The sequence below is a fragment of the Psammomys obesus genome, unplaced genomic scaffold (assembly GCF_907164565.1).
Source record: "Psammomys obesus unplaced genomic scaffold, mPsaObe1.curated_primary_1811, whole genome shotgun sequence".
Classification (NCBI taxonomy): Eukaryota; Metazoa; Chordata; class Mammalia; order Rodentia; family Muridae; genus Psammomys; species Psammomys obesus.
Window position 1 is genome coordinate 1,496,793 of NW_026596166.1, and position 23,683 is coordinate 1,520,475.

The 23,683-nt window shown below is 44.0% G+C and overlaps 1 protein-coding gene across 1 annotated transcript in view; it reads right to left on the reverse strand.

The window, feature by feature from the left end:
* Nucleotides 1-1,578: 1,578 nt before the first annotated feature.
* Nucleotides 1,579-23,683, reverse strand: part of Rad51b (RAD51 paralog B) — a 397,421-nt gene continuing 375,316 nt past the window's right edge. The window contains exons 14-15 of the mRNA XM_055595504.1: nt 11,928-12,006; nt 1,579-2,026 (exon numbers count right to left, since the gene is read on the reverse strand). Coding sequence (XP_055451479.1) covers nt 2,010-2,026; nt 11,928-12,006 — 96 coding nt within the window. The 3' untranslated portion in view covers nt 1,579-2,009. The remainder of the gene's footprint in view (nt 2,027-11,927; nt 12,007-23,683) is intronic.

A 23,683-nucleotide genomic window follows, 5' to 3' on the forward strand; every position in this document is an offset into this window, starting at 1 on the left:
AAAAAAGAGAGGGGGGAGGGCATAAATCTTCCTTCTGTTGTTTCCTTATATACGGGGCTAGCGTACATCAAACCTCATCTTCATCTTCTCAAATACTCCTCCGTTGTCTTAAGTTAGCCAAATCGTGTCCTAAGAACGCACCAGAAATTTACACTTAATCAACTGCAAAATGCAGCTTCATTTGCACAAGCATTCTACGGAGAAAGCACAAGTTCTCAAAATATCTCTCACTCCGAGGAAGCACGAGGCTTCAACTGGAGTGTCCGCCAGGGCAGCTTCTTCCAGACCTATACAAATCCTCCTGGCACCCTCATACCCAGCGTGCCCACTGGCTCCTCAGGAACATGCTTCCAGCATAGCAAGACACTTTTCCCATCCCCTGCAACGCGGAGCCTCAACATTATCCACCACAAGGCTTCATTGTATTTTGTAGTACAGTTACTAGGATGAGTTTTCTTGTAATCTTATTTGTTGAGGGAAACATGGGTTCTATTACTTTATATTGTTATATGCTCAACAGTTAATTTGTTTAGCAGAGTCAGTCTTTCACCACCGTCACCTCACTTTTTGCACAGCACCCTGTTGGACACCAACAGGAGGCAGGGAATGAGACAGAATCCTTGTCATAGCTTCTGTGACATTTAAAATCTCTGAAGTGGGAGCAGGCAGAAAGTGACTCTACAGTTTGGGGTCACTAAGAACTTAGATGACAGGGTGCCAGAGGCTGGAAAGACTGCTGTTAAAAGTAATCTTATAGCATAGCACAGTGGTATATGCCTTTAATCCCAGTACTAGAAAGAAAGGATTCAGGCAGCCTGGTCTGTATAACAAGTTTCCAGCCATGTCTCAATAAAAAAAAAAAAAAAAAAATTTACATTTATTCCTCCTTTCTTTCCTTTCTCTTTCCTTCCTCTTTCTCTCTCTTTTGTGTGTACAAAGTGTATATGTGGAGGTCGGAGGACAGCTCTGGGGAGCTGGTTCTTTCCTTTCAATGTGTAGGCTCTGAGGACCAAGCTCAGGTCATCAGGCTTAGTGGCAGGTACCCTTACCAGCTGAGCCATCCTGCCAGCCCTGGGAAGAGTCCAAACTTGACTTTGAAGGGGCTTAAGCCCCCAAACATTCCACTGAACCAGCTCAATCTGATGCTTCAGCTAGGACCCTCAGGGCAGTAGAAGCCCGTGGGCCAGGCATCCTAGGGAATGGACTGAATTACCCCATGGGTCACCAATTGATTTATTTGCTAATTGAGTGGTCTACCTCTGGGCTTCAACTCTAAAGAAATCACTTCATCCTCTATTAAATACTGCAAGAATCTCACTTTGTTCTGCAAGTCTGCACACAGTACACGAGCGGAACGTGAATTTATACTTACAATAGTTACGCCACTAATGACCCTTCCAAACAACAGCAATACCATGCACGCTCAGCTTCGAGGTTGGATCTGAGCCTGTCAGTGAGTTCTGAGGCCATCGACCTCCCTCTGACACAAGAGCAGACCCCCACGTCCATGCCCGCCTCCAGCTTCCCCGAAGGTTTCATGATTTCATTTGTGAATCAGTTACTCTTTGGAGATCCCGATTCTTTGTACACCTTTTCTTTTTATTCTCCGGACAATACTTTATTCGGAAATGTTCCCTTCTGTAATTACAAATCTTGTTAGCCCTCCTCCTCCTCTCCCCAGGGGGATTGTGGGCTTTAATTAATTAATGTGGCTAAACCGCTTTGAGGTACATGGTTGAAAGGTGCTATGTAAGTGCAAATTATTCTTATGGCTGCTGACATCCCAGGGCGGTGGAGCCCCTCGCCAGACTCTGCATCTAGAATCAGGACAAAGGCTTCTTCATCTTCACCTTCCCTTCTGGGTCTGAAATCACTGTTACCATCTCAACAGCAATCAACCAATTAATCCTCATTATGTCGGCTTCCGTTTTCCTTTTTCCAAGCAGCACCATCCTGTTTCATTTCACAAATCACACCCCCATCAGCTCTGGACAAAGGTCACAGTATCTCTATGGCCTTTCTTGGCCTAAAAAGAGAGAAACAGAGAGAGAGAGAGAAAGAAAGGGGAAAGTTAAAAAGAAAATGTCATGAAATGTAGCATTCCCACAGTAACCTAAACACAGCTTTTCCTGTGGCGGTAGTCCCCTCCCAGAGCCCAACCATTGCATGCCCCAGAGACACTCAGAAATGGCCCACTCAGGGTTAAGGTCCAGCAACTCTGGCTTGACTGCCAAGAGCCACATACAAAAGGGGAAGTCTGTCTATACGAGGTAGGAAAGGATCATCCAAAGACACAGGAGCCCCTCTTTGGCTTTTCTGTTACCCCCAAGTTTCCCCTGAGAAAGCCAGCTGCCATCTGTGGCCTCAGAAAAACCCTCACAAAGGCTGGGAGCCATGATTTAGATGTGTTATGCTACACCTAGCACACCACAGCCCTTAACAAATGCCTACTACTTCCACTATGGTGATAGCCATTGAAAGCAGCCCTGTAGGGGAGACTTGGCCTCTCATAGGGACACTGCTGACCAAAACACTCTTTACAAGGTTGTGCCTCTGGCCCTTTGTTGGAGCGGTTGCGAGCAAGCCTCAGGGGGTCATGTCTTCATCTGCCTTCATTTATCCTCCCCATTGAAGGGCTCCTTCAGGACATTGGTCAGTCTCTGTGGGAAATGATTTGAAGAGTAACAAAAGAATTTGGGCTCTTTGGGGGCGGGGGGGGGGGCTTCAGAATTCAGTAAACATCTGGACGTAGAAGGCCAGGTTCTCAAGCAGTCTAGCTGGGGAGATGTCAAAAGAGAGAAAGAGCTATGTGCGCAGTGCAAGCGCTTAGTTTTGTGATGACATTTGTTGTCCAGAGGCACAGCCTCCCCAGTAGGTAGACAGAAGATTTCTCAAAAGCTCCTCTATCTGTCAGCCTTGAAAGCGCGGCTTGCTCTTTGTTGGTTCTCGTGGCACATGTGAGGAAATGGAAGTTTCGCATGGCTACTGAGCAGCATGTGGAGGACGGCCTGATTCGGCATGGACTATGAAATAAACAAGGGTTGCAGAAGCCTGGCCTGGTAGCTCCTCTGCATTTCCGTCACCCCTGAGGTTTGTAAAGCACTTACTAATCAAGGTAACTTACTGGGTTCTCAGGATGAACATATTTTAATTGACTAATAAAATAAAGTAAGACAGACAGAAAGAGAGAAAGAGAGAGAGAAAGAAAGAAGAAAGAAAGGAAGAAAAAAGGAGGAAGGGGTGATGTGATTTGCATTTCATCACATGGGTGAGATTCAGGACCTGAACTCTTGACTCTCAGTGTTCCCTTTATTGTTGAGTCAATCCATTTAGAACACATTAGTCAGCATGATTCAACATTTGCCACTAATCAGCGTTAGTGATAGAACTAATCAGCATTCCCCAGTGTCTCCAAATCTATCCTCAAACAGCAAAAGAAATTGGCCCCTGACAAGAGACAATGGGATGTGGGTTTTGCCTGTATTCACCAGCAGAATCCAGTTCAAGCCCCGAGTGCTCTCAGGCGCCTTGCCTAGTCATCCCAAGCTGGGAAGAATCTGTCTCTTTATCCCTTTCAAGCCCCATTGTTCAAACCTCTGTAACAGGTGCCAGTTTGTTTTTGATTAAATTTATCTTAAAAAAAAAAAAAAAAAAAAAAGACTTTACCCTTACCTTCTTATGTCCTCTGCATCTGGAGCACCTAGCTTTGTAAACAATAGGTGTCCAACTAGTATGCTCCGAACTGAACTAACCGTCACGGAGCTTGAATCATATTCTAGAAGGAACGCCAAGTCCTTTTGGAAGTGATTTACAAAGAAAATCAACAACCCGAATTGATTTAACATCTTTTGGTATTATTACCTGGGCATCTTAACAAATGCAAATTATTAACTCTGCGAATGACTTCCAGATTCTAGAGGAGGTGCACACAGCCAGCCTAAGTGTATTCCAGGTCTTAGAATAAAGGCTTTCCTTCTCTAGCCTTATTTCAACTGACGTCTTGTTCAATGTTTAAAGAAAAAAAAAAGTGTAGGCAGAAAAAAAGAAAAACCGTTTGGGAAAAGAATGTGTTTAGTCTGTGACTTTGGACCCAAGTTTAAGTTCTTCCATTCTAGTAAATCACATACTGAAGATCCTGCTTAAAAGATGGGGAGAGGGGGTGTTGAGACAGGATTTTTTGGCAGAGTAACTGACTGCTGTATCTTATTCTTCTGCTACAGTCTCTGAAACCAAAGAGGAGGCAGAGTTGTTGTTGTTTTTAAATACATTCAGTATTTACGTTGCATCCCAAGGCTGTAACAGCCCTAGGATCTGTACTAATGTACCTGCAGTCTCTGTGACTGGCCTCTGAAGGGGATGCATCATTGAAATTCCTTCCAGAAATGGTAGCAGCGCCCCCTGGATTACTTGGTTATCTGACCACTCATTTTAATAACGTTTTCAAATTCTCTTGTGGAGAATTTCATCTAAAGCTTGGCCCACACCATACAAGAAACTTCAGGTGTAGCTTCGGGGTAACTGTCCTTAAAGGAAGAGGGATGCCTTCCCTGTGGCCATTATTCCCTATCAAACGCAGATCCTGCTGCCTGGATGGAAGGAGGACATGATGCTGAGCCATCACGGGCTCAGATGACAACGAGATATCTGAGGTGTGAAGGAGCGCCAAGCTGATAGACTAGATCCCTGAGCAAACATGCCGGGCTCTGAGCTGCATCCCTCCACAACGGTGTGTGAGAAAGCACAAGTTTTTGGCGCTGTGCGGCACTCTTTAACCCCGGGGTTAAGCCCAGCAAGGCTACAACCCAACTACCCTCTGGAATTTCCCAAGAGATCCTGTATCAGTACAACTGATGCATCTTTTAGCTTAGGGTATCAAGATTTAAGAATTGGGACCGGCCTGCAGTATGTCGACAGAGGCCCAGGTAAATGGCTACACGGCTTGCCATGACAGGGGAGGGCCCAGAGGCATGAGTGTCTTAAATGTCAGGCCGAATGCTTGGAAAGGGTTCCAAACCCACCCTGGAGGCAGTGGACACACTTCACCTGTTGGAACTCTTGTTTCCTTACCCGAAGGAAAAAGTGGTGAATGAGACCTCAAGTGTTTTGTAGGAAATGCGTGTACAGCTAACTTTATGCAGGGAAGTTATTCTCATCATTAAGCACCTAAGTAGATGCCAGAAGCACATACGTGCAGTGTAGGTCTCAGCAGAGGACAGGAAAGCTTGCATTCCCAAGGCAGAATTGACAGAGGCACAAAGAGTCTAGGAAAATCCGAAAAACCCTCACGATAATACGCAACTGTGTAGAAATTGGTTTACTACTTTCAGAGGGAGTGGAAAGCGGGACCGTCTTCAGGGAGGAAGTTGAACTTGGGCGTCAGGCACACATGTAGTAGACAGACACACATGCCCATAAAATGAAAATAATATAACTTTATAAAAATGACCATAAAAAAGGGGAGTGGGATTGCATGCAGTGGATATGGTATACCTGAAGTAAAAGAACATGAGTTATATATGTCAACGTAGATATATCACAGAAACATGTTAAATGACAAAAGAAAAGTTGGGAAATGTGTATGTTAACCATTTATGCAATTTCTAGACTGCATCCCAGAAGAAGTTATTCCATGCGGATCCACACCTAGACAGAAAAGCGTTCAGGAATGGCAGGGAAAGAGGTATGACCCTGGAGAGCTTTGCATGTGAACCCTTAGGTGTGGGGGGGCTGGCTTCAGGGCTGGTTTTACAGGCTTGAGCCTTGAAGCTCATGGTCAGAAGGAAATAAGGAACAAGCTGACGGTGAGTGTTGAAGGGCAATATGGGGAAGGGAATGTGAAATAAATGTCAAAAGAGAAGAGCACTGGGTAGGTGGGGCTGTGCCACCAAACCCTGGGAGGAGGGGAAGCCTCTTGAGGCTGCACCAGGACCTGCTGGGTCAGGGACACAGTAACAAACCAGCTGTGCCTTCCTCCCAATGACCTCTGGAAGGAGAATTAATGCTGCCTGCTCCACAGAACCCCAGGGCTCTTGGCCCAGTCTTCCACATGAACGCTGGGCTGTGCCAGGTATGTGGGATGTATTTACCATGCAGACACTTCTGTACCTGGATAAAAAAAAAAGATTGAGAATTTTCTGGGTCACTTTATGTCCAGGAGAAGAAAGAAAGAAAGAAAGAAAGAAAGAAAGAAAGAAAGAAAGAAAGAAAGAAAGGAAGGAAGGAAGGAAGGAAGGAAGGAAGGAAGGAAGGAAGGAAGGAAGGAAGAAAGAAAGAAAGAAAGAAACATTTAGATGAAATACTGATTCTAAATGAAGGCTAATAAACCCCATATGGCAGGATCTGAGGGGAAGAACTCTTGGATATTGTTTCCCAGGTGGCTTAGTACTAAGAAAAATGGGGTTGGAGAGTTTAACCCAAGTTTGTGACAAACATGCAGAGCAGATTAATGTCTTTCCCCATAAGCTTCCAAAGGTACGCAAACAAGGCATCTTTGATGGTAAAAGCTGATCAAGAAAGCAGAGACACAGCTGTCCAGATCTCAAAAGAAATAGCTTCTTTATTTTCTAGTTCCACCTGAGTCTGGTAAATGGCTGGAGCTTATGTCTAGCTCCTTCTCAGGATCCGTGTTGGGATGGTTCTGTCTCCTCTCATGGGCCCCACCCCACCTCAGCTCCTTCAAACCTAAACTAGTACAAGACAGCACAGGGCCCAAAGCTAACATGTCACGCTAGAGCCTGGCGGTGTAAGAACAATGGCAGACATGCATAATTCTGTCTCACTAGGCAATGAAGCTGTCTTCTTAAAACAATTTGGCTTTCTGCTTTTCCAACCACTCCCTGAATTCCTGAGGAAAGGAGAATGCAAGGCAAAGCAGTAAACAGCAGGCCTATTCTGTCCTCTCCTGTCTCTGGGCCAGCTCCTTCCTTCATCCAGGCCCCAAGAAAACAGGGCTGGCTCTTGGAGGGCCAGCTGGCTTCTCCCACCCTCACGGCCGGCCCCTTCTACCCCCAGCATCAGCAACACACCTGGCCACTTCCCATCTCCGAGTTTGAGCTCCATTCTTGGTGACACATTTGGAGCTCACTAAGACAATAGGCATGAGCAGAGAACATGGGTCAAGTTGGAGTTCCCTGAAAATTCTCCCTTCCCCTTTGTAGCCGGTGCTCTATCCATCCCTCAAATCAACTGTTTTTTCCTAGCCATCAGTTCTGACACCTCTCTGCCTCACTCAGCCCTCGGCAAGCTTTTCCGCTTGGTAGGTACTGAAGCTTCCATGGAGGGTTAAAGGAAAATGAGATTCATGGTTCCTTTCTATTCCCAACATCCTCACTCCCGTTGAACAAAGGCCTGAACTCTCCCTCTAAGTCCACCTGGCCCCTGATAGAGAACAGGGCTTGTGGAAGCTGGTGGCCACTGTGGACTTGGATTCCTCTCCTTTGGGGCCTAAGTATTTCCAGGCTCTAGGGCCTAGGCATGAGGAGGCAGAATCCCAGACAAATGCTGGGCAGACAAAGAAGATGCAAACAGGATGGTATTACCATGTTAATAGCTTCAGTCCAGTAGCCTCCTGAAGATGCCTGGGAGGGTGGTTTTCTTTCTTTTACTTTTTCTTTCTTTCTTTTTTTTTTTTTTTCTTTTTTGCCAAAGGAGAATAGTTCCGCTTTTTATTTTGCGACAACAATAGCACGGACTGGCTCCTTCAAGTGTTTCAAAAAGCAGCTTGAGAAATCTCTAGCCAGCCCCTTGGTCTTTCCAGCCTGCCCTTTCATTGTCCCTCCCATCCCAGTGAACAAAGGGGAGGGACTGGTGTCAGCGCCCCCAGTTGCTCTCAGCATCCTAATCCTTGAGAACCAGTGAGGGGAATGGCCTGTGGAGCTTGGTAAATCACATCTTGCCCTCACCTTTCATTCCCTCCCTCGGCTGTGCACTCAGAAAGCTTCAGGTATTAGGAATCTTGGGGTTTGCAGAGGGATAAAAGGCACCAAGGGACCATTCCCACGGTCACTAACAGCTCCACCCCCAGAGCAGCGTGCAGGGGGTAACAGCGCTTCCCCACCACTCCAGCCTGACTCCCTCCCAGAGACTGACACGACTCCACAATAGCACCTGCTTTTCTCAGTGGCAGCCCAGGACCTGCCTCAGCCTCCTAGATAACCTTCCCACCACCCTTCTCTGTGTCCCGCAGGCATGAACTGCCTGCCGGTCCTAGTCTGGCTGTCTAGCCAGAGCAGCCCCTCCCGCCAAGAAACCTTAACTGCTGGTCTCTAGGTTTATTACTCAGAGAGCAAGGATTCTCTGCTTTAAACCTGAGGTCTTTCAGCATGCTGGGCACCCCTTCAGGGGCTGAAAGTAAGCTTGTGTGTTTCAGCCAGTGGTCATCTCAAGGGAATAACTGTACTGAGAAAGAGGAGAAGTACGTGGCCTCCCAGGAGAAGCGGAAAAGCAGAAGTCTGGAGGCCTTTAGAGATTGCTCAGGCTGCTTATTGCAGTCCAAGCCACAGGTCCCTGTGATGTAGATCCATAAACTCGCCAGGTTCATATATGCACACATAAGGGCTAAATATCACATGAAAAGATCCAATGCATGCAACGTAACCTGATATTTTCCTATTCCCCTTCTGCTCTTCTCTCTCCACCTCCCTTTCTTCCTGAGGTAGAAACTCAGGTTATGCTTGGTTATGAGCTATCAGTTTCATTAGAGCCTGCTAGCAGGTTACTGTATGGTTCTTGAAGCTAGGGGCCAAGAGAGACTTTTCTCAACGTCACAGCAGAACTGGAACTGAAAACCAAGCGTTTGCTTCAATAAAAGAGGCTTGATTTTTCTGGGGAGCACAGCTCCTGTCTCTCTCACTCCTCAGAAGACTTGGAAGCACATGGCAAGATGTCAGGGCATGTGAGGTTGTGTTCAGAGGCATTGTTGAAAGGGGAAGCAGGGTTCCCTCGGAGAGGAAAGTGCTTCTTGGGGAGCAGAAATGAGAGAAAGGTTTGGAGCCCCTCTTTTGAGCATGTTTTTATTGGTTGGGGACTTTGCATTATAACATTTTCTTGCATTTTTTTTTTCTTTCTTGGATATATTGATTCAGGTCCATCCTTTTCAGTAACATGCTTTCTTTGCTGGTTTCTAGCTTCCTCTGTAGTTATTATTTGCTAGATTATTATTGTTATTATGTGCATCTATACAACCATGCACACGTATGACATAGCATGGACGTGGAAGTCAGAGGACAATTTTTAAGACTTGTTCTCTTCTTCCACCTTGGCTTATTTTTTTCTTTTTAGATTCTATTTTATGTGTGAGAGTGGTTTGCCTGCATATATGTATGTGCAACACATATGTGCCTTGCAGCCAAAGAGGCCACAAGAGGCACTGGATCCCCTGGGACTGGAGTTACAGATGGGTGTGAGCTGCAGTGGACGCTGGGAATCACACCTGGGTCCTCTGCAAAAGTAGAGGTCACTTCTAACCACCAAAGCCTTTTTTTAGCCTCTCTACACCAGTGTCTCACTTGGTATAATTGCTTATATACTCCAGGCTAGCCCAACTTCGGGGTGACTCTCTTGCCTTTGCCTCTCATCTCTTCGTAGGATTGCTGTGATTACAGGTATGCACCATGACATCCATTTTTTTGTTTGTTTGTTTGTTTGTTTGTTTGTTTGGCTTTTTTTTCCCCTCTCTCTAATGTAGGTTCTGGGACTTAAATTCACTCAGTTCCTTGGGCTCGTGAGACCCTTACTGTTGGGTTTTGCCCTCCACTCAGCTTCTACTCTTCTCTGAATTCCCTCTCCTCATCTGGATCATGACCTTAGGAATGAATCTGGCCCTTGTGAACACCGCGATGTAACCCACTATAGACATGCTTAGGGGGCTTCACAGCGAGGCTTTCAGGACAAGCTATCTGCAGAAGAGATTCTTTTCTCCTTGAATTTAGCTTGCCATCTTCCATAGGCTTTCTGAAATCTTCATCTACATTTTCTACTCACTAGGCTACTAATCTTTTAAGACAGCCTCTAAAAATGAGGCTCTCAACACCCGCACTGTGCGCTGGGTAAATATAAACCCAGCTTTCTGACTACTTATTAGTTATACACCCTTAGAGAGTATGTAACAAAGGGGCCTGCTGTTTGCTTTGCTTAATCTGGTCTTAAAATCTCTGCTTCTTTGTCAGAAAACAGTATTTGCAATTGTTAAAAAAAAAAAAAATATTTACCAAGGAACTCGGATAGCAGAAGCCAAAGGCTAAGAGCCAAAGGTCAGCGGTTCTTACCCCAAATTTCTGTGGACCTGAGAGCCTCCCGCTGTGGAGCTCAGCTGCACCAAACAAATACACTGCTTGAGAGTCCATTAAGAAGCAGACGGTTTAGAGGGGGAAGGAAAGGGAGGGCTACAGCCTAGCTGTCATCCAGAAGCATGAACTCTCCATCCCGCCCATGCTGGGTCTCTGCAGTGCAGGACCTCCTTGGGGACATTGGAGAAACTGGCCTGTTTTACAAACCTGGGGTAAAACCTGAGTTCATAAAACCCTGCAGGGCAGACATTCCTCCCTTGCAAAGCAGTGGCAGGAGGCTCTTTACGGTTCAGGGCAGATGTTCACCTATGAATTCCTGTGGGCGGGGTCTCTGGCCTGACAGTGGGGAACAGGCGTGAATTCTGAACACTACTGACTCCATAGAGCAGTTTCAGACACTGATCTGGAGAGACAGAGGCGTCTAAGTCTTGAATTTCCCTTTGCATATTAACTACTCTCCAGAAAGACCTGCGAACATCAAGAGCCTCTTCTAACCAGGGTACCAAGCATCTGGGGTTGAACCACCACTAATCAGTGAGTTTCAGGTTGTGGCCCAGTGGAGTTCTGCTTTGAATAAGAACCTGACTCCTTTCAAGTCCCAGGACCATGATATCACAAATCATAAGCTAGAAGTGTCTCTGAGACTTCAGCACAGGGAAGTGGAGGTTCAGGAGCCCCCCACCCCCACAGCTCTGCAGGTAGTGGGCTCAGAGGGAGATCTTTGTCATGCTGGCATGGACAACTTTGCACAGTTCACACCATAGCATCCAGAAAGGAGATGGTAGGGGCAAGTTCTCACAAACCATCAGAAGTGTTCCAGACATTCTCCTGAGAACAAACACCTGCTTTAAAGGAGACTATTTCAAGTATTTAAAACCAAACTTAGATAATTAAAAACCCCATTGATGGGGCTGGGGAGCCTACTCAGGAGGGAAAGTATGATGACTAGAGTTCAGAACCCCAGACCCCATGTGGAAAGGTGGTGATGACAGCTGAGGTAGTCAGAAGATCCCCTGAGGCAAGTTGGCTAGCCATACTAGCCAAAAGGGAGAAGTCCGAATTTGGCAAGAGATCCAGCCTCAAACATAAGGCAGACAGTAAGGAAGGAAGGCACCTGTCAACCTCAGGTTTCAATACACACAGGCACACATGAAAACACACACACACACACACACACACACACACACACACACACAAGCAAAAAAGATTATTATCAGGACTCTATGGTCATACTTCAAATTGTTCTACAGAATCACTTAATAAATTGAGCACTCATTTTTTTTGGGGGGGGGGGTTGTTAGTGCTGTCCCACTTGGAAGGTTTCTGTTTGTTTTTCTTTTCGTTTTGTTTGCTATAATGCAAAAATGTATATGAGTGCTCTACCACTGAGGACAGCCCAGCCTGTCCATTCTGTTATTAAGTCCTGAAGTTCTTCCTCCTTCCTTTGTTGGTCAAATTCTTGTTCCGAAGGTCAAATCTCTTGATCTTATCAGAGTCAAATAACTGTCATTGGCTAAACAGCGTTGGCCTTTGGGTTGTCCAGAGCTAGCATCTGAGAAGACCCAAGCAGTACCTGCCAGGGGCTCTGGGAAGCACTGAGAAGAACGTGCTTCCAGAAATGGTTTAACTGAAGGCTCTTACCTTGAAGAACCAGGCCTTCTCCCTTGATGGTGTAGACAAAGGAGGTGAAGGGCGCCAGAGGGGACTTGGCAATGAGAACCTGTACAGAGAGCATATTTTCTAGAGTTAGACAAAAGTTTAACACGGGCCTCCTCTGGTTCCCTCTCTACCTTGACAGCTGACTTAACAATTCATCAAATTTATTATTAAAAATATTTTTAAAAATCTGGGCATGGTGGCACATGTCTTTTTAGTCCCAGCTCCTGGGAGGCAGAGACAAGCAGATATCTATGAGTTTGGGGCCAGCCTGGTCTACATAGTGAGTTCTGGGACAGCCAGGGTTACATACAGAGATTCTGCCTCAAAAAAGCAACAAAAAACATTTTTTGGAGCCACATGTTTGAATGAGTCTTAATCATCCCAAAGTGAAAGACAATTATCTAAGAAAGACAATTATCTCAAATACTATGCCACTAAATACTATATTCTTAAACAAATTCTTCCGGAAATAAGATTATTTTATATGACATGGTTAAATAGTTAGCTCTCTGCTCAATGATTAACCTACCCTAACTCTCTCATTTTATACATAACTTAGCTGTTAAAAAATCAAACCTACCCTTAAAATAGTTACTATTATGACAAATATTCAAAACAAATTTCTGGGGCAAGCAATGGAGAGCTGTTTTACGGTCCCAACTCCTTATTGAGTGTTCTTCTGCCCTTTATCATGTGACTGTATTTTCTTTAGCTGAAGGCATGGTGCGTTTTTGCTGGCTTTTGACGATGGGTTTGGCTACATGGTTTGTTTTGGCTTATGCCAGTTCCCAGCCTAGGCCTCAAGTATTTCCATCTTACACTTCTGCCATAGCCAGAGGAAAACAGGTTCAAACTAGTCAGCTACATCAGGAGAGTCAAAGAGTGCCTGGACAAGAGCTAGCCACCCAGGCCCACATGCAGGAGAGATAAAAATTGCTGTGTCTCTGGATGTTTGGTGGCGCCGTCATGAAGAATTATCGCACACAAGGTGACCACACTCCAGAAAAAATTAAATGTTTGAAGTGTTTAGAACAATGACATTCTCCTAAGACAAATGTCTCTTGTAAAGACCGTGATTGTTTGATAAAAATGATTTGTGTAGAATCATTTTGTAGAATATGTATGCATGCATATATACATATATGTGTATATTATTTGGAAATATATATATATATATATATATATATATATCAAGTGCTTATCAATGAATATGTGAATTGGTTATCTGGAACACAAAATAAATCAGCAGGTATTTATTTGGAATAAAATAAAAAATTCAGACTGTGATTGCCTGAGTTTGATTCTCAAGACCCAGATGGTGAAAGGAAAGGGTAGAACCAACTCTTATAAGATGTTCTCTGACCTCCACATGTATGTGCTAGCAAGTACATGCACAACACATTCCTGCACATGGACACACACACAAACAAACACACACCACCTGTCAAAATGTAAAAAAATGAAGTTTCATTATAAAGCCTAGAGAACAATTGGTGGATTGTTTTATTATAATGTTTCTGCTCAACTGATATGATATGTGTCCTGTTTCATAAGTAAAAGTATCTTTGATAAAATAAGTTGTCACAGGATCACTTTGGTAGTCAAGGAAGCGAAGAAAAAGGAATAAATGACTCCAAGCCATAAAAAAAGCTTACACATATATCTTAGTAGATCTCAGTTCAACGTCTATTGACAGTCTATTATATAAAAAGACTGCAAATTTTGGTGGCAGGTTTTGAACCTCATCCTTGAGTTAGGCGTTGGGCCAGAACTACTAATTTCTCTTGTTAGTTATTCCCCTTTTTCTTTCTAGTAAATAACTTCCAAGTTCCTACATTTCTTTGCCTTTTTGCAACTGTATGTGGCCAGGTGTGCAGGCTTTGATTAACAGAGTGTAAGCGGAAATGACAGGTAGAACTTCGGATTATGTTTCCATAAGAAACTGAACGCCCTTCCCCTTTCCTTTCCTCCTTCCCAAGGGCGGGGACATGTGCCAAACACATGGACACCGGTGATGATGAGGCCATGTGTGAGAAGAAAACTAGATGTCATCTGAGAGAGTATCAGTGCCTCCCCCCAACCCCAGGTTCCCTGGCTTCTTAGGATTGAACTACCTGTCTCAGAGTCTGTATTACAAATGCTATAGTCAAAACCATCAGTTTTGTTTTGGATTTTTTTTTTCATATGTTAAATAAAGACAAAAATATCTGTCTAAATAGATTATGGTAAGAATTAAATTAAGAAGAAAAATGCTTGTCATGGTGTCTAAGGCATAATAAGTACAAAATAAGGAAGAGGGACTCAGCCCATCACGCATGCTTCCCAAATGCCCTCTTACCACTGAGAAACAGTACATTTTGCTGCTGCTAGAAGGGAGTCTCTAATTGAATCTTGATTATTTTTATAGCTGCTCTAAAGTAACTTGACACGTTGCCTCTCAGCCAACAATGTCAAAAGCATCTCATCTGAAAGTTGAGGTGGTTCATTCCTGGCGGGGATAGTTTGGGGGACAGTTCACGTGAATATTAAGGATGCTCCTTCAGTGGGGAGTGGTATGGAATAAGAGAGGAGACTGTGTTTCAGGCTTGAATGTAGTCACGTGCAGGCCCCGTGGACGTGTGGATTCTGATTTGGTAGGTTTTGAAAGGGGCCCGAGAAGTGTAGATGTGCCTCTCACAGGCTCCCATTAATCATGCCTGAGAGGCCGGATTCTGAAAAGTCCTAAAGTAGAAAAACATGAGATGAGAGGCCTGGAGCCAGTTAGGAGGCTACTGGGGTAAATCTGGGATGAAAATGAAACGGACCTATACTAAAATTAAAGAAAATAAATAAAACTCCAAATCTAGGATTTTTTTTTTTATTTGTTTGTTTGGTTTGGATTTTCAAGACAGGGTTCCTCAGTAAAGCCCTGGCTGTCCTGGAACTTGTTCTGTAGATCAAGCTGGCCTCGAACTTAGAGATCTGCCTGCCTCTGCCTCCCAAGTGTTGGGATGATTAAAGGCTTGTGTCACCCTGTCTGGCAAATCTAGGATCTTTTTTTGTCTATGTATATAGCAACAAGATACAGAGCCAAAAGGATGTGATCAAATAGGAATATATAAAGTATCATATTTTGAATGTTATGTTATCATCTTTATAGACTATAGATGTTGAGAACTAGAAAAACAAAAACAAAAACAAAAAAACCCACAACAAACCCACAATATTCTAATACTTGATGAAGCAGTGTCTTTGAACCTAAGCTGTCTGACTCCTGGTGCCATGTGCCTGTCGCCTCAGGAACAAGGTCCTGAGCCTGGGCCAAGGGACACTGTATCTGGAAGGACTTCCTGGCAGGTAGTCACAGGGTTTGGAAAGGCCACTGATTAAAATGCTGTCTTGGAGCAGAATTTCAGATGAGACATCACAAGGATAATCTGTATGCAGTTAGCAAGAGGCAGAGAGATAACACAGATCAGATGGAGCCCGTTTCCTTTGGGGGAGAGGGAGGAGAAGTTCCAGACTGATAGATGAGAGGCCCATCTCTATGATGAGATATCTAATTGTGGCAAAAAGTGTGATCAGCTCTCTTGATACCCTGTGTATAAAGTGAGGAGGACTAAGGCTGGGTGTTGATAGCGTCAAGTGGGTTTGTAAGTCATCAAATGATCCTTAGCAATCTGTGAGGGCCAGCGACCTCTAGCAGGTCCCACTGAATCTGGCCTTGCCCATATGATGGTCAACATTTTTACAGAGGTAAGTGAGGACGTGCTGTATTCAGCTATAACAAACATGGAGCCCAATAGGGAAGAAAATAACCCCATCATCCCCCCCCCCAAAAAAAAACCTTAACACACCTAAGGGAGGCAAAAGGTGATAAAACGAGTAGCTGTGGTACAGTATGAGTTTATGTACATATGAAGGGGAAAGCAGGGAAGAGCATAGGGCATGAACTCTGATTAGGGAAGCGGTTGGCAGCTGTAGAGAGGAGTTTTACAGTAGACCAAACAACTGTGATAATCAAATGAATCTCTATTTGGCTAATATGTTGAGACAAATCCTACGTATATTCTAGTAAAAGTCAAAGATTGTATATATTAAGAGGTTACCAGAAGATCCTGTGTGTCTTGCAGGATGCAATTTCACTGAAATAAATGTACGGCCTTCTCTTTGGGAACAGAGTATCGTTACTGGTTACGGAATACAAGAGACCAGAGCTGGCCTTCAGAAAATGGGCTAGGAACGTGACACAAAACCTGGTGTGGTCTCAGGATATAAGCTCAGCATCTGTAAAGGGGGCGGGCATGTCAGCAAAGCCCGCTTAATGAATGCAGTGTGGTTGGATAGGGGCCAAAATCCAAAAGGCAAACTGACAAATGGGAGGACACCTAAAGGAAAACAAACAAAGGTGGTTAAAAGCCCAGGGCAACTCATGATCACAGACACTTGGATGCAGTCTCGAAGGCTCACAAAGCTTCTGACTTTTCATATGTATGTTACACACAGACTACTGAGGGGAAGTATAAAATTACTCTTTAGCCCATGCATGTCAATGAAGATAATGCTGCATGCTGTGTCTTTGTAAATACACAAAGATTCCTCTCTCTTGACACATGACCCCCTATCTCATACCCTTGTTCCTTTTTGCCAAACTGTAAGCTAATTCCTGTGTGTGTGTGTGTGTGTGTGTGTGTGTGTGTGTGTGTGTGTGTGGTGTATGTGGGGAGTGTGAAGGCCAGAGATAGACTTTGAATTCCAGTATTGCTCTCAACCATATTTTTTTGAGACAGGGTCTCTAATTAATCCTGGGGCTCACCATTTTGGCTCAACTGGCTGGTCATCAGGCCCCCAGGATCCTCCTGTCTCTGCACTCTGCCTCTGAGAACTGGGGTACCAGGCACACACTGCCATGCCCAGCTTTCTCCATGGATTCAAGGGCCATGAACTCAGGCAGTCATATTTCCACAGCAAGTTCTTTAGCCACTGAACTATCTCCTCAGTGTAAACTCTCCTCTGAAGCAAACCGGCTTTACTGCTGGTAACGTCGTCTTTTCTATTTCAGTTGTTCAGTGCTCTAGCATGCTTGGAGTGTTCTAGTGTGTCCAAGTGGGCTGTCATCAAGTGTTGTTCTATTGTCCCCAACACGTATGCCCTCAAGGAGGACTAATAAAACCCTGAATCCTCTGTGGAAAAAATGTGATCACGTGCAATCCTGCATGCTGCCTGTGAAGTGGGCTCTGCCTCTGAGGGTTCCAAAATCTATATTTGCAACACCAACCTCCGGTTTGGCACATGCAGATCAATCCACTCCTCTGGGGGTGAAATACCAACCAAGGCAAAATATATAATAGCAAATAAGGGCATTTCTTCACTATAGTAAGGTTATCGCATGATTGAAGACAGAAAAAAAATTGGGGGGGGGGGGGGGCTTGACAGGGCATCTGTGCGGCGGCCTCGTTTGTTCATGGCTTCCATGCTGGCAGTCTTCTTTTTGCCTTTCATCTTTGAATGCCCACACCTTTCATCCTTGGTGTAAATGCTGCCTCTTCCCAAAACTAGTATTCATCTTCCCAGCCTAGGGTCATTTCTCTCTAACCCAGAATGAAATCGCTTTCATCTCTGCTCTTAAACAAGTAAATTTTACAAGTAAAATGTTATTTTATTTCATGTGTATAGGTGTTTTGCCTACATGTATGTCTGTGTACTGTGATGTGCTTCATGCCCACAGAGCACAGAAGAGGGTGTTAGATTCCCTGGAACTGGAGTTGTAAGCGTCCATGTGGCTAATGGGAACTAAACTTAGTTCTTCTGGAAGAACAGCTAGTGCTCTTAACTGCTGAACTATCTCTCCAGACCTCATTGCTGTTCTATAGCGTCATTACAGACAAGAAATGTAAAGTATTTGGTGGCAGCCACCACCACAATCAGCTGCTCTTGGCTCCCACATCTTCTAGAGTGACCTAGATATAAAATAATTTCCTCTCTGGAGCAAAAGATGGAATGAATAAGTGTATAAAGTGGTGACCTACCAGAGCTCCATTGACTTGTATCTGTTGTAAAAACTTATCTGTAGTTTCTCCCCTAGTTAGGAAATGCCATAGAAAAAGGCCATAGAAAAGAGCAGGCTACCACACCAGTCTCTGCCAAGAGACTCAGCTTGGGCAGGACCCAAAGTCAAGCCATTGGTTCCAGCTTGCTATAGCATCATGTGTTTTTCCTGGCATGATCCTACTGCTACGAGGCTTAAAAGTGGAAAAGGAGCCATAGAACGGAAAGTGCTGGGCACAGGAGGCCTTCTACAGGATGAAGACACCTTCCAGGAATAGTGCCTGTGCCCTTCTGTTGTGATGCAGGGGTGCCATCATTTGAAGAGGCCTAGCCTGGCCCTCCTCCATGGTTGGCCAGGGTAGACAGTGGGGAGAAGGATTTTGGAGTGTTGGGTATAAGCTATTCTGGAGAGATTTGATCCTGGCAGCCTCCCTCAGTTCCTGCACTATAGCCCAGTGTCAGGAAACAGTGAGTTTTGTCTTTGTGCCTCGGGAAAGCAAGTCTGAACAGGCAGCCATGCATGGAAGCAGGCTGGCGCTAGTTCTTCCACTTTCTCTTCCCCAACTCCCACGCCAGGAAGCCTTCTTTTAAGCCTGGTGATGAGCACTTCCTCTTTTCTCTTCTTCCTTTTCCTGCTCACACCCTAGAGCTCACAATGGTCAAGGGTGAAGGCCTTGGCAGAGTTAAAGCGTACACAAAGCATTTTCTTCCAGCAGGGGCAGGTGGTTGGTTAGGCTGGCTTTCCACCCCCTGCTGTATGATGACAATGTACCGTGTTCAGCTGAGGAAACAGTGGCAAGAAGCAGCTGAGAGCCAGCTTAGAAGTAACACCTTGTACCCACCCACGTTTTCCTGTCCTGCTAGCTTTTTAATTCTCTCTCGGTCTTTCCGTTGATCAGCAAGATTATGTGGGTGTTGATGACTGCAGCTGTGATGTGCTGGTTGGACTAGTCTGATCCTTTCATTGGTATGCATGGTTCCACTAAGGAGCTCAGGAGAACCCCTGGACTCTGAAATATCTTTCAACGTGGACCCTATTATCTCATTTCATCTGGAGTCTGGGCTAATAAAACCCATTGCTAAATTAAACAAATCTTTCCTCTACCTCTGCCAAGTGACTGTGACAATAATCCTGCATGCCAGGGTTTTTCCTCCTTGTTGAATACCTAGAAAAAGGTTTCCTCAAACATTTGGAAGCCCAGGAAGAGAGGTGCTTAGCCTTGCATCAAGTAAGCCAAGAGGGTTTTAATGACATCAAGTCTAGTCCCTTCCCCGGGCTGAGCTGAGTCCTCCAAGCTAAGGGACACAGGGCCGGAAATGCTTCAGACAGGAAGGTCTCTGACTGAAAGAAGGCTGTAAGATGAGGGGGGGTTTGAAGCGTACCTAGAGATCCTCATAGGAATTCCCTGCCATTGTGTTGAAGGACCTACAGGAAAGGCGGCGGGGGCAGCTGCTGTTTATATCTGGATCTTACCCTGATTAGAATCTGCTTCATCACTAGGAAAGTCAGTCTCCATGGAACACAGAAGCTTTCAGCAGTGCCACATGCTACAGTCTGAGGGTATTATCTAAAAGAGAATGTGTTCCTTAAGGGAGAGTGCTCTTCAGTCAGTGGAATGCTCATTTAGTAAATTATAGTATAGGGTCAGAGTGAGATTTTTAACTCACTGCTTTTCCCTCAATATTTCATTATTAAAATTTCAAGTACACAGCAAACTTGAGAACTTTTATAATGAATACCTATAAACCAATCATCTTGCTTTACAAGTAACCTTTGTTACCATTATTTTGGTCACATCCTAGTCACCTATCAACTCGACATTACATTTCAAAGTAAACTGCAAACCTTAACTCATTTTTGCCTAAATTCTTTTACATGCATATAACTATAAGATTAAGATTTGTTCATATGGGACCAGAGAGATGGCTCAGTGGTTAAGAGCACTGGCTGTTCTTGCAAAGGACCCTGGTTCAGTTCCCAGCACCCATATGGCACTTCACAACTGTCTGTAATTCCAGTTCCAGGGGATCTGACACCCTCACAAAACATACATGGAGGCAGAACACCAATACACATAAAATAATTTTTAAAAATTTTAAAAAGATTGGTTCATGCATCTTCTCAACCACGTTGGTTTTTTTAAGTGTACATTACATGTGACTTGAAAATATTAGTGATTAATCAGAGGGAATGTGATGACTACATAAATGTGGTATTATATAAACTTAATCAGTAAAGCTTGGATCATTAATCCTGCAATATTAACATGCCTTATTTAGATATACTTGACACGCAATAGTCACTGTTGACCTATGCATACTCCATATAGCTATAGATTTCCCTTTGAGTAGCATATCAACTCTATCATGTAAGATTTGATACATTATATATTCTGCTTCTATTTTCTCCGTCTTCTAATTTCTGCTGCGATTGATCCTTTGGTTTGTTGTTGATTTTGAAGCATGTGCCACTTCAGAACTTTCTAAATTTCTACCTGCTATAGGTTACTAATTTCATTCCACTGTACCTGAAGACATTCGTAAGCTCTCAGCTCTTTTAAAGGTCCCTTTTCTATCCCCATCTACAGCTCATGCCTGAGGACGCTCCGCTCATAGGAAGCGCACCTGCTGCTGTCGCAGAAAGAATTAATCTATGGGCGACTGTTGAGTATTTTGCTAAGTTCACAGCATTCTTCAAGTCTTCTGTTTCTTTGCTGAAACTCTGCTCAACTGAACAATCCATAATTGAAAATGGGATATGTAAAGTCTCCTAATATTACTGTTGAATTACCTATAGACTTTTCCCTTCAAATTTGTTCTTGTTTCACCTATTATTTTGAGGTTCAGTTTTTTGATGTATATATGTTTATAATAGTTAAGTATTTCTGATGGAGGAACTTTTTTAATTAAAAAAATTATATAATATTTTCATCACATTTTCTTCTCCCTCACTTCCTCCCAGATCCTCCCCCACCTCCCTACCCATTCAACTTTATGTTCTTGCTCTTAAAAAAAAAACCAAAACCAAAACCAAAACCAAAACCAAAACCAAAACCAAAACCAAAACCAAAACCAAAACCAAAACCACGGAGTTTTGTGTTGGCCAACTACCTTTTGGACATGGGGCCTGTTCTGGAGTTGGTTGACTTATCTAGTGAGACTCCACTGGGGAAAACTGATTTTCTCTTTTTCCTCCAGGTATCAATTACAAATAGTTTCTTGGTTAGGGGTGGGACCCTGTGTCTCCTTCCCGTTTAGACCAGGTGTGATGGTTCATTAACAAACAGAAGGTTCATGAATTTCAGGTGAGCCTGCACTGTACAGTGAGACCTTGTCTCAAACATTAACAACAATAACATGTCCATTTTTGTTTCTAGTAGCATTTTTTTGTCTTAAAGTTGATTTTCTATGATATTCATATGGTTTTCTTTCTCTCTTTAAAAATTATATATATAATTTTGTAATTTATATATTTATAATATATAAATGTATGTATGTATGTATGTATGTATGTATGTATGTATGTATGTATGTATATAGGTTTTTTGAGACAGGGTTTTTCTGTGCAGCCCTGGGCTGTCCTGGAACTCACTCTTGTAGACCAGGCTGGCCTCAAACTCAGAAATCCACCTGCTTCTGCCTCCCAAGTGCTGGATTTAAGGCACGAGCCACTATCACCTGGCTCAGTATATATTTTTTAATCTTTGTATTTTCAACTGATTTGTGCCTGTCTGCAGGGGTCACACTTTAGAGTCTAAGACACAAATAGGTTGAAAGCACAACCAATTTCAACTTACAAGTGAGTATGAACTATTGCATCCTCATTTGAATTTGGGGATTGCACTTTGTTGCAATATTTCTTATAGCAGACAGTTTCAAGTGGCCAAGGACCACTCTATTCTCTCCCTTACAGCAGGCAGATAAAGCTGACCAAATAAACAAGACACCGGGAAAACAAGAGCACCAGTTAGTTGCGAGCACACACAAGTGCTCCGGACACCCAGTTAGGCAGGTCTGCCCTCCTGGATCCTCCACAGACCCACAGGAGGCAGAACTGGACCTCTGGTCCGGGCTTGCTAGAAAACACAGCCAAGGCGAGGCAGCTCTGGCCGTCAAGGGTCACAGAGGAAGGCTGCGGTTGTGTGATTATTATGGTAAAAAGATGCCAGGAACTCGGAGGGTGTGTTTTGAGTTCTGAAGCACATATCCCTCTTACATCATGCTTGGGCCACACGGGACTTTCTTCAGCCTCACAGGAACTGATTCAAGGAAGGGAACATGTTTCTGTGTAAAGAGGCTGGAATCTGGGCTTGACACATCCAAAAACAGCTGGTCAAGTTGGGACTGGCTCGGGTAATGAGCCACATCCCTGGCCGTGCCGTGATGGCTGGAAGGCCCATATAAAGGAGTCAACACGTTGCTTCCTCAGATTCATCCTTATTATTTCCCTAAAGCCCCGCTCCAGTGAAGAAAAGCACAAGAAGGAAACAACAGAGTTCAGAGGAACACACACACACACACACACACACACACACACACACAGAACACCCATTTTTTGTCTGTAAGAAGAGCTAGAACTTAATTTCCAATGTAGTCAGCATAACCAGAAACCTGTTTAGACTTTTCTGTTTTCAATATTTTGAATGAGATTGGGTCCAAATTTCATATTATAAACACGCCCAGGGAGACTCATTCATGAAGTATTATGGAAAACTCCAAGTACCTTTCACCAACAGATCTAGGCCCCCAGCCTGAAATAATTCAAGAAAGGGGGCTCTGCATGACAGCCTCAGAAAGAACTCTTAAGAGCTCAACAGGACCTGACTGGATACGTGTGGAGTTTCCCACACTGGGAGCCCACCAGACTGCCACCTGGCAGCTTACTCCAAAAACAAGAACTCTTGGCAGAGTTTGGATAATAACAGTGATGACAGCTAACGTTAATTCATTTAGCTCTCTTCCTGTGTGTCCAGTCTTGAGGCATGTAAACCTCATATCAACCTCATCAGGAAAGTAGTATTATCCTCGTTTTACTGAGGAAATTAGCATAGGTTAAACAAGGCTGCCAGGTTTGGGGACTCCTTTCCTTGTAACACACATTTTGCTGTCAACTATGATGCTCCTTTCTTGTTTGAGACAGGCTCTTCTGTAGGACAGACTGGCTTCAAATTTACCGTATAGATGAGGATGGATTTGAACTCCTGAGATTATAGGTGTGTATCGTCAAGCCCAGCTTATGCCATGCTGGGGCTTGTACCCAGTGCTTCATGTACATTAGGCGAGCACTCTACCAACTGAGCTGTAAGCCCAGCTGATGACAATGATGGTATGTTTAGTAATTAAAATTAAAATACTTCAGTACAGTGGTACACACCTTTAATCCCAGCACTCTGAGAGGCATAGGCAGGTGGATCACTGTGAGTTCAAGGTCAGCCTGGTCTACAAAGTGAGTCCAGGAGATCCAAGGCTACACAGAGAAACCTTGTCTTGTGGGGGGGGGGGGAGGAAGGAAGGAAAGAAAGAAAAAACCACCAACAACAAAAAACCCTAAAAACCAAAAACTTCAAGTTTTTCTGGTAGAAGTTTAAAGAACACAATTTTATTTTAATGCCATCATGCTTTTGATTAAATGTCTGTATGTTCATACCATGGAATACCATATTTCTGTGAAAAGAGATTAGTAAGAACACACACACACACACACACACACA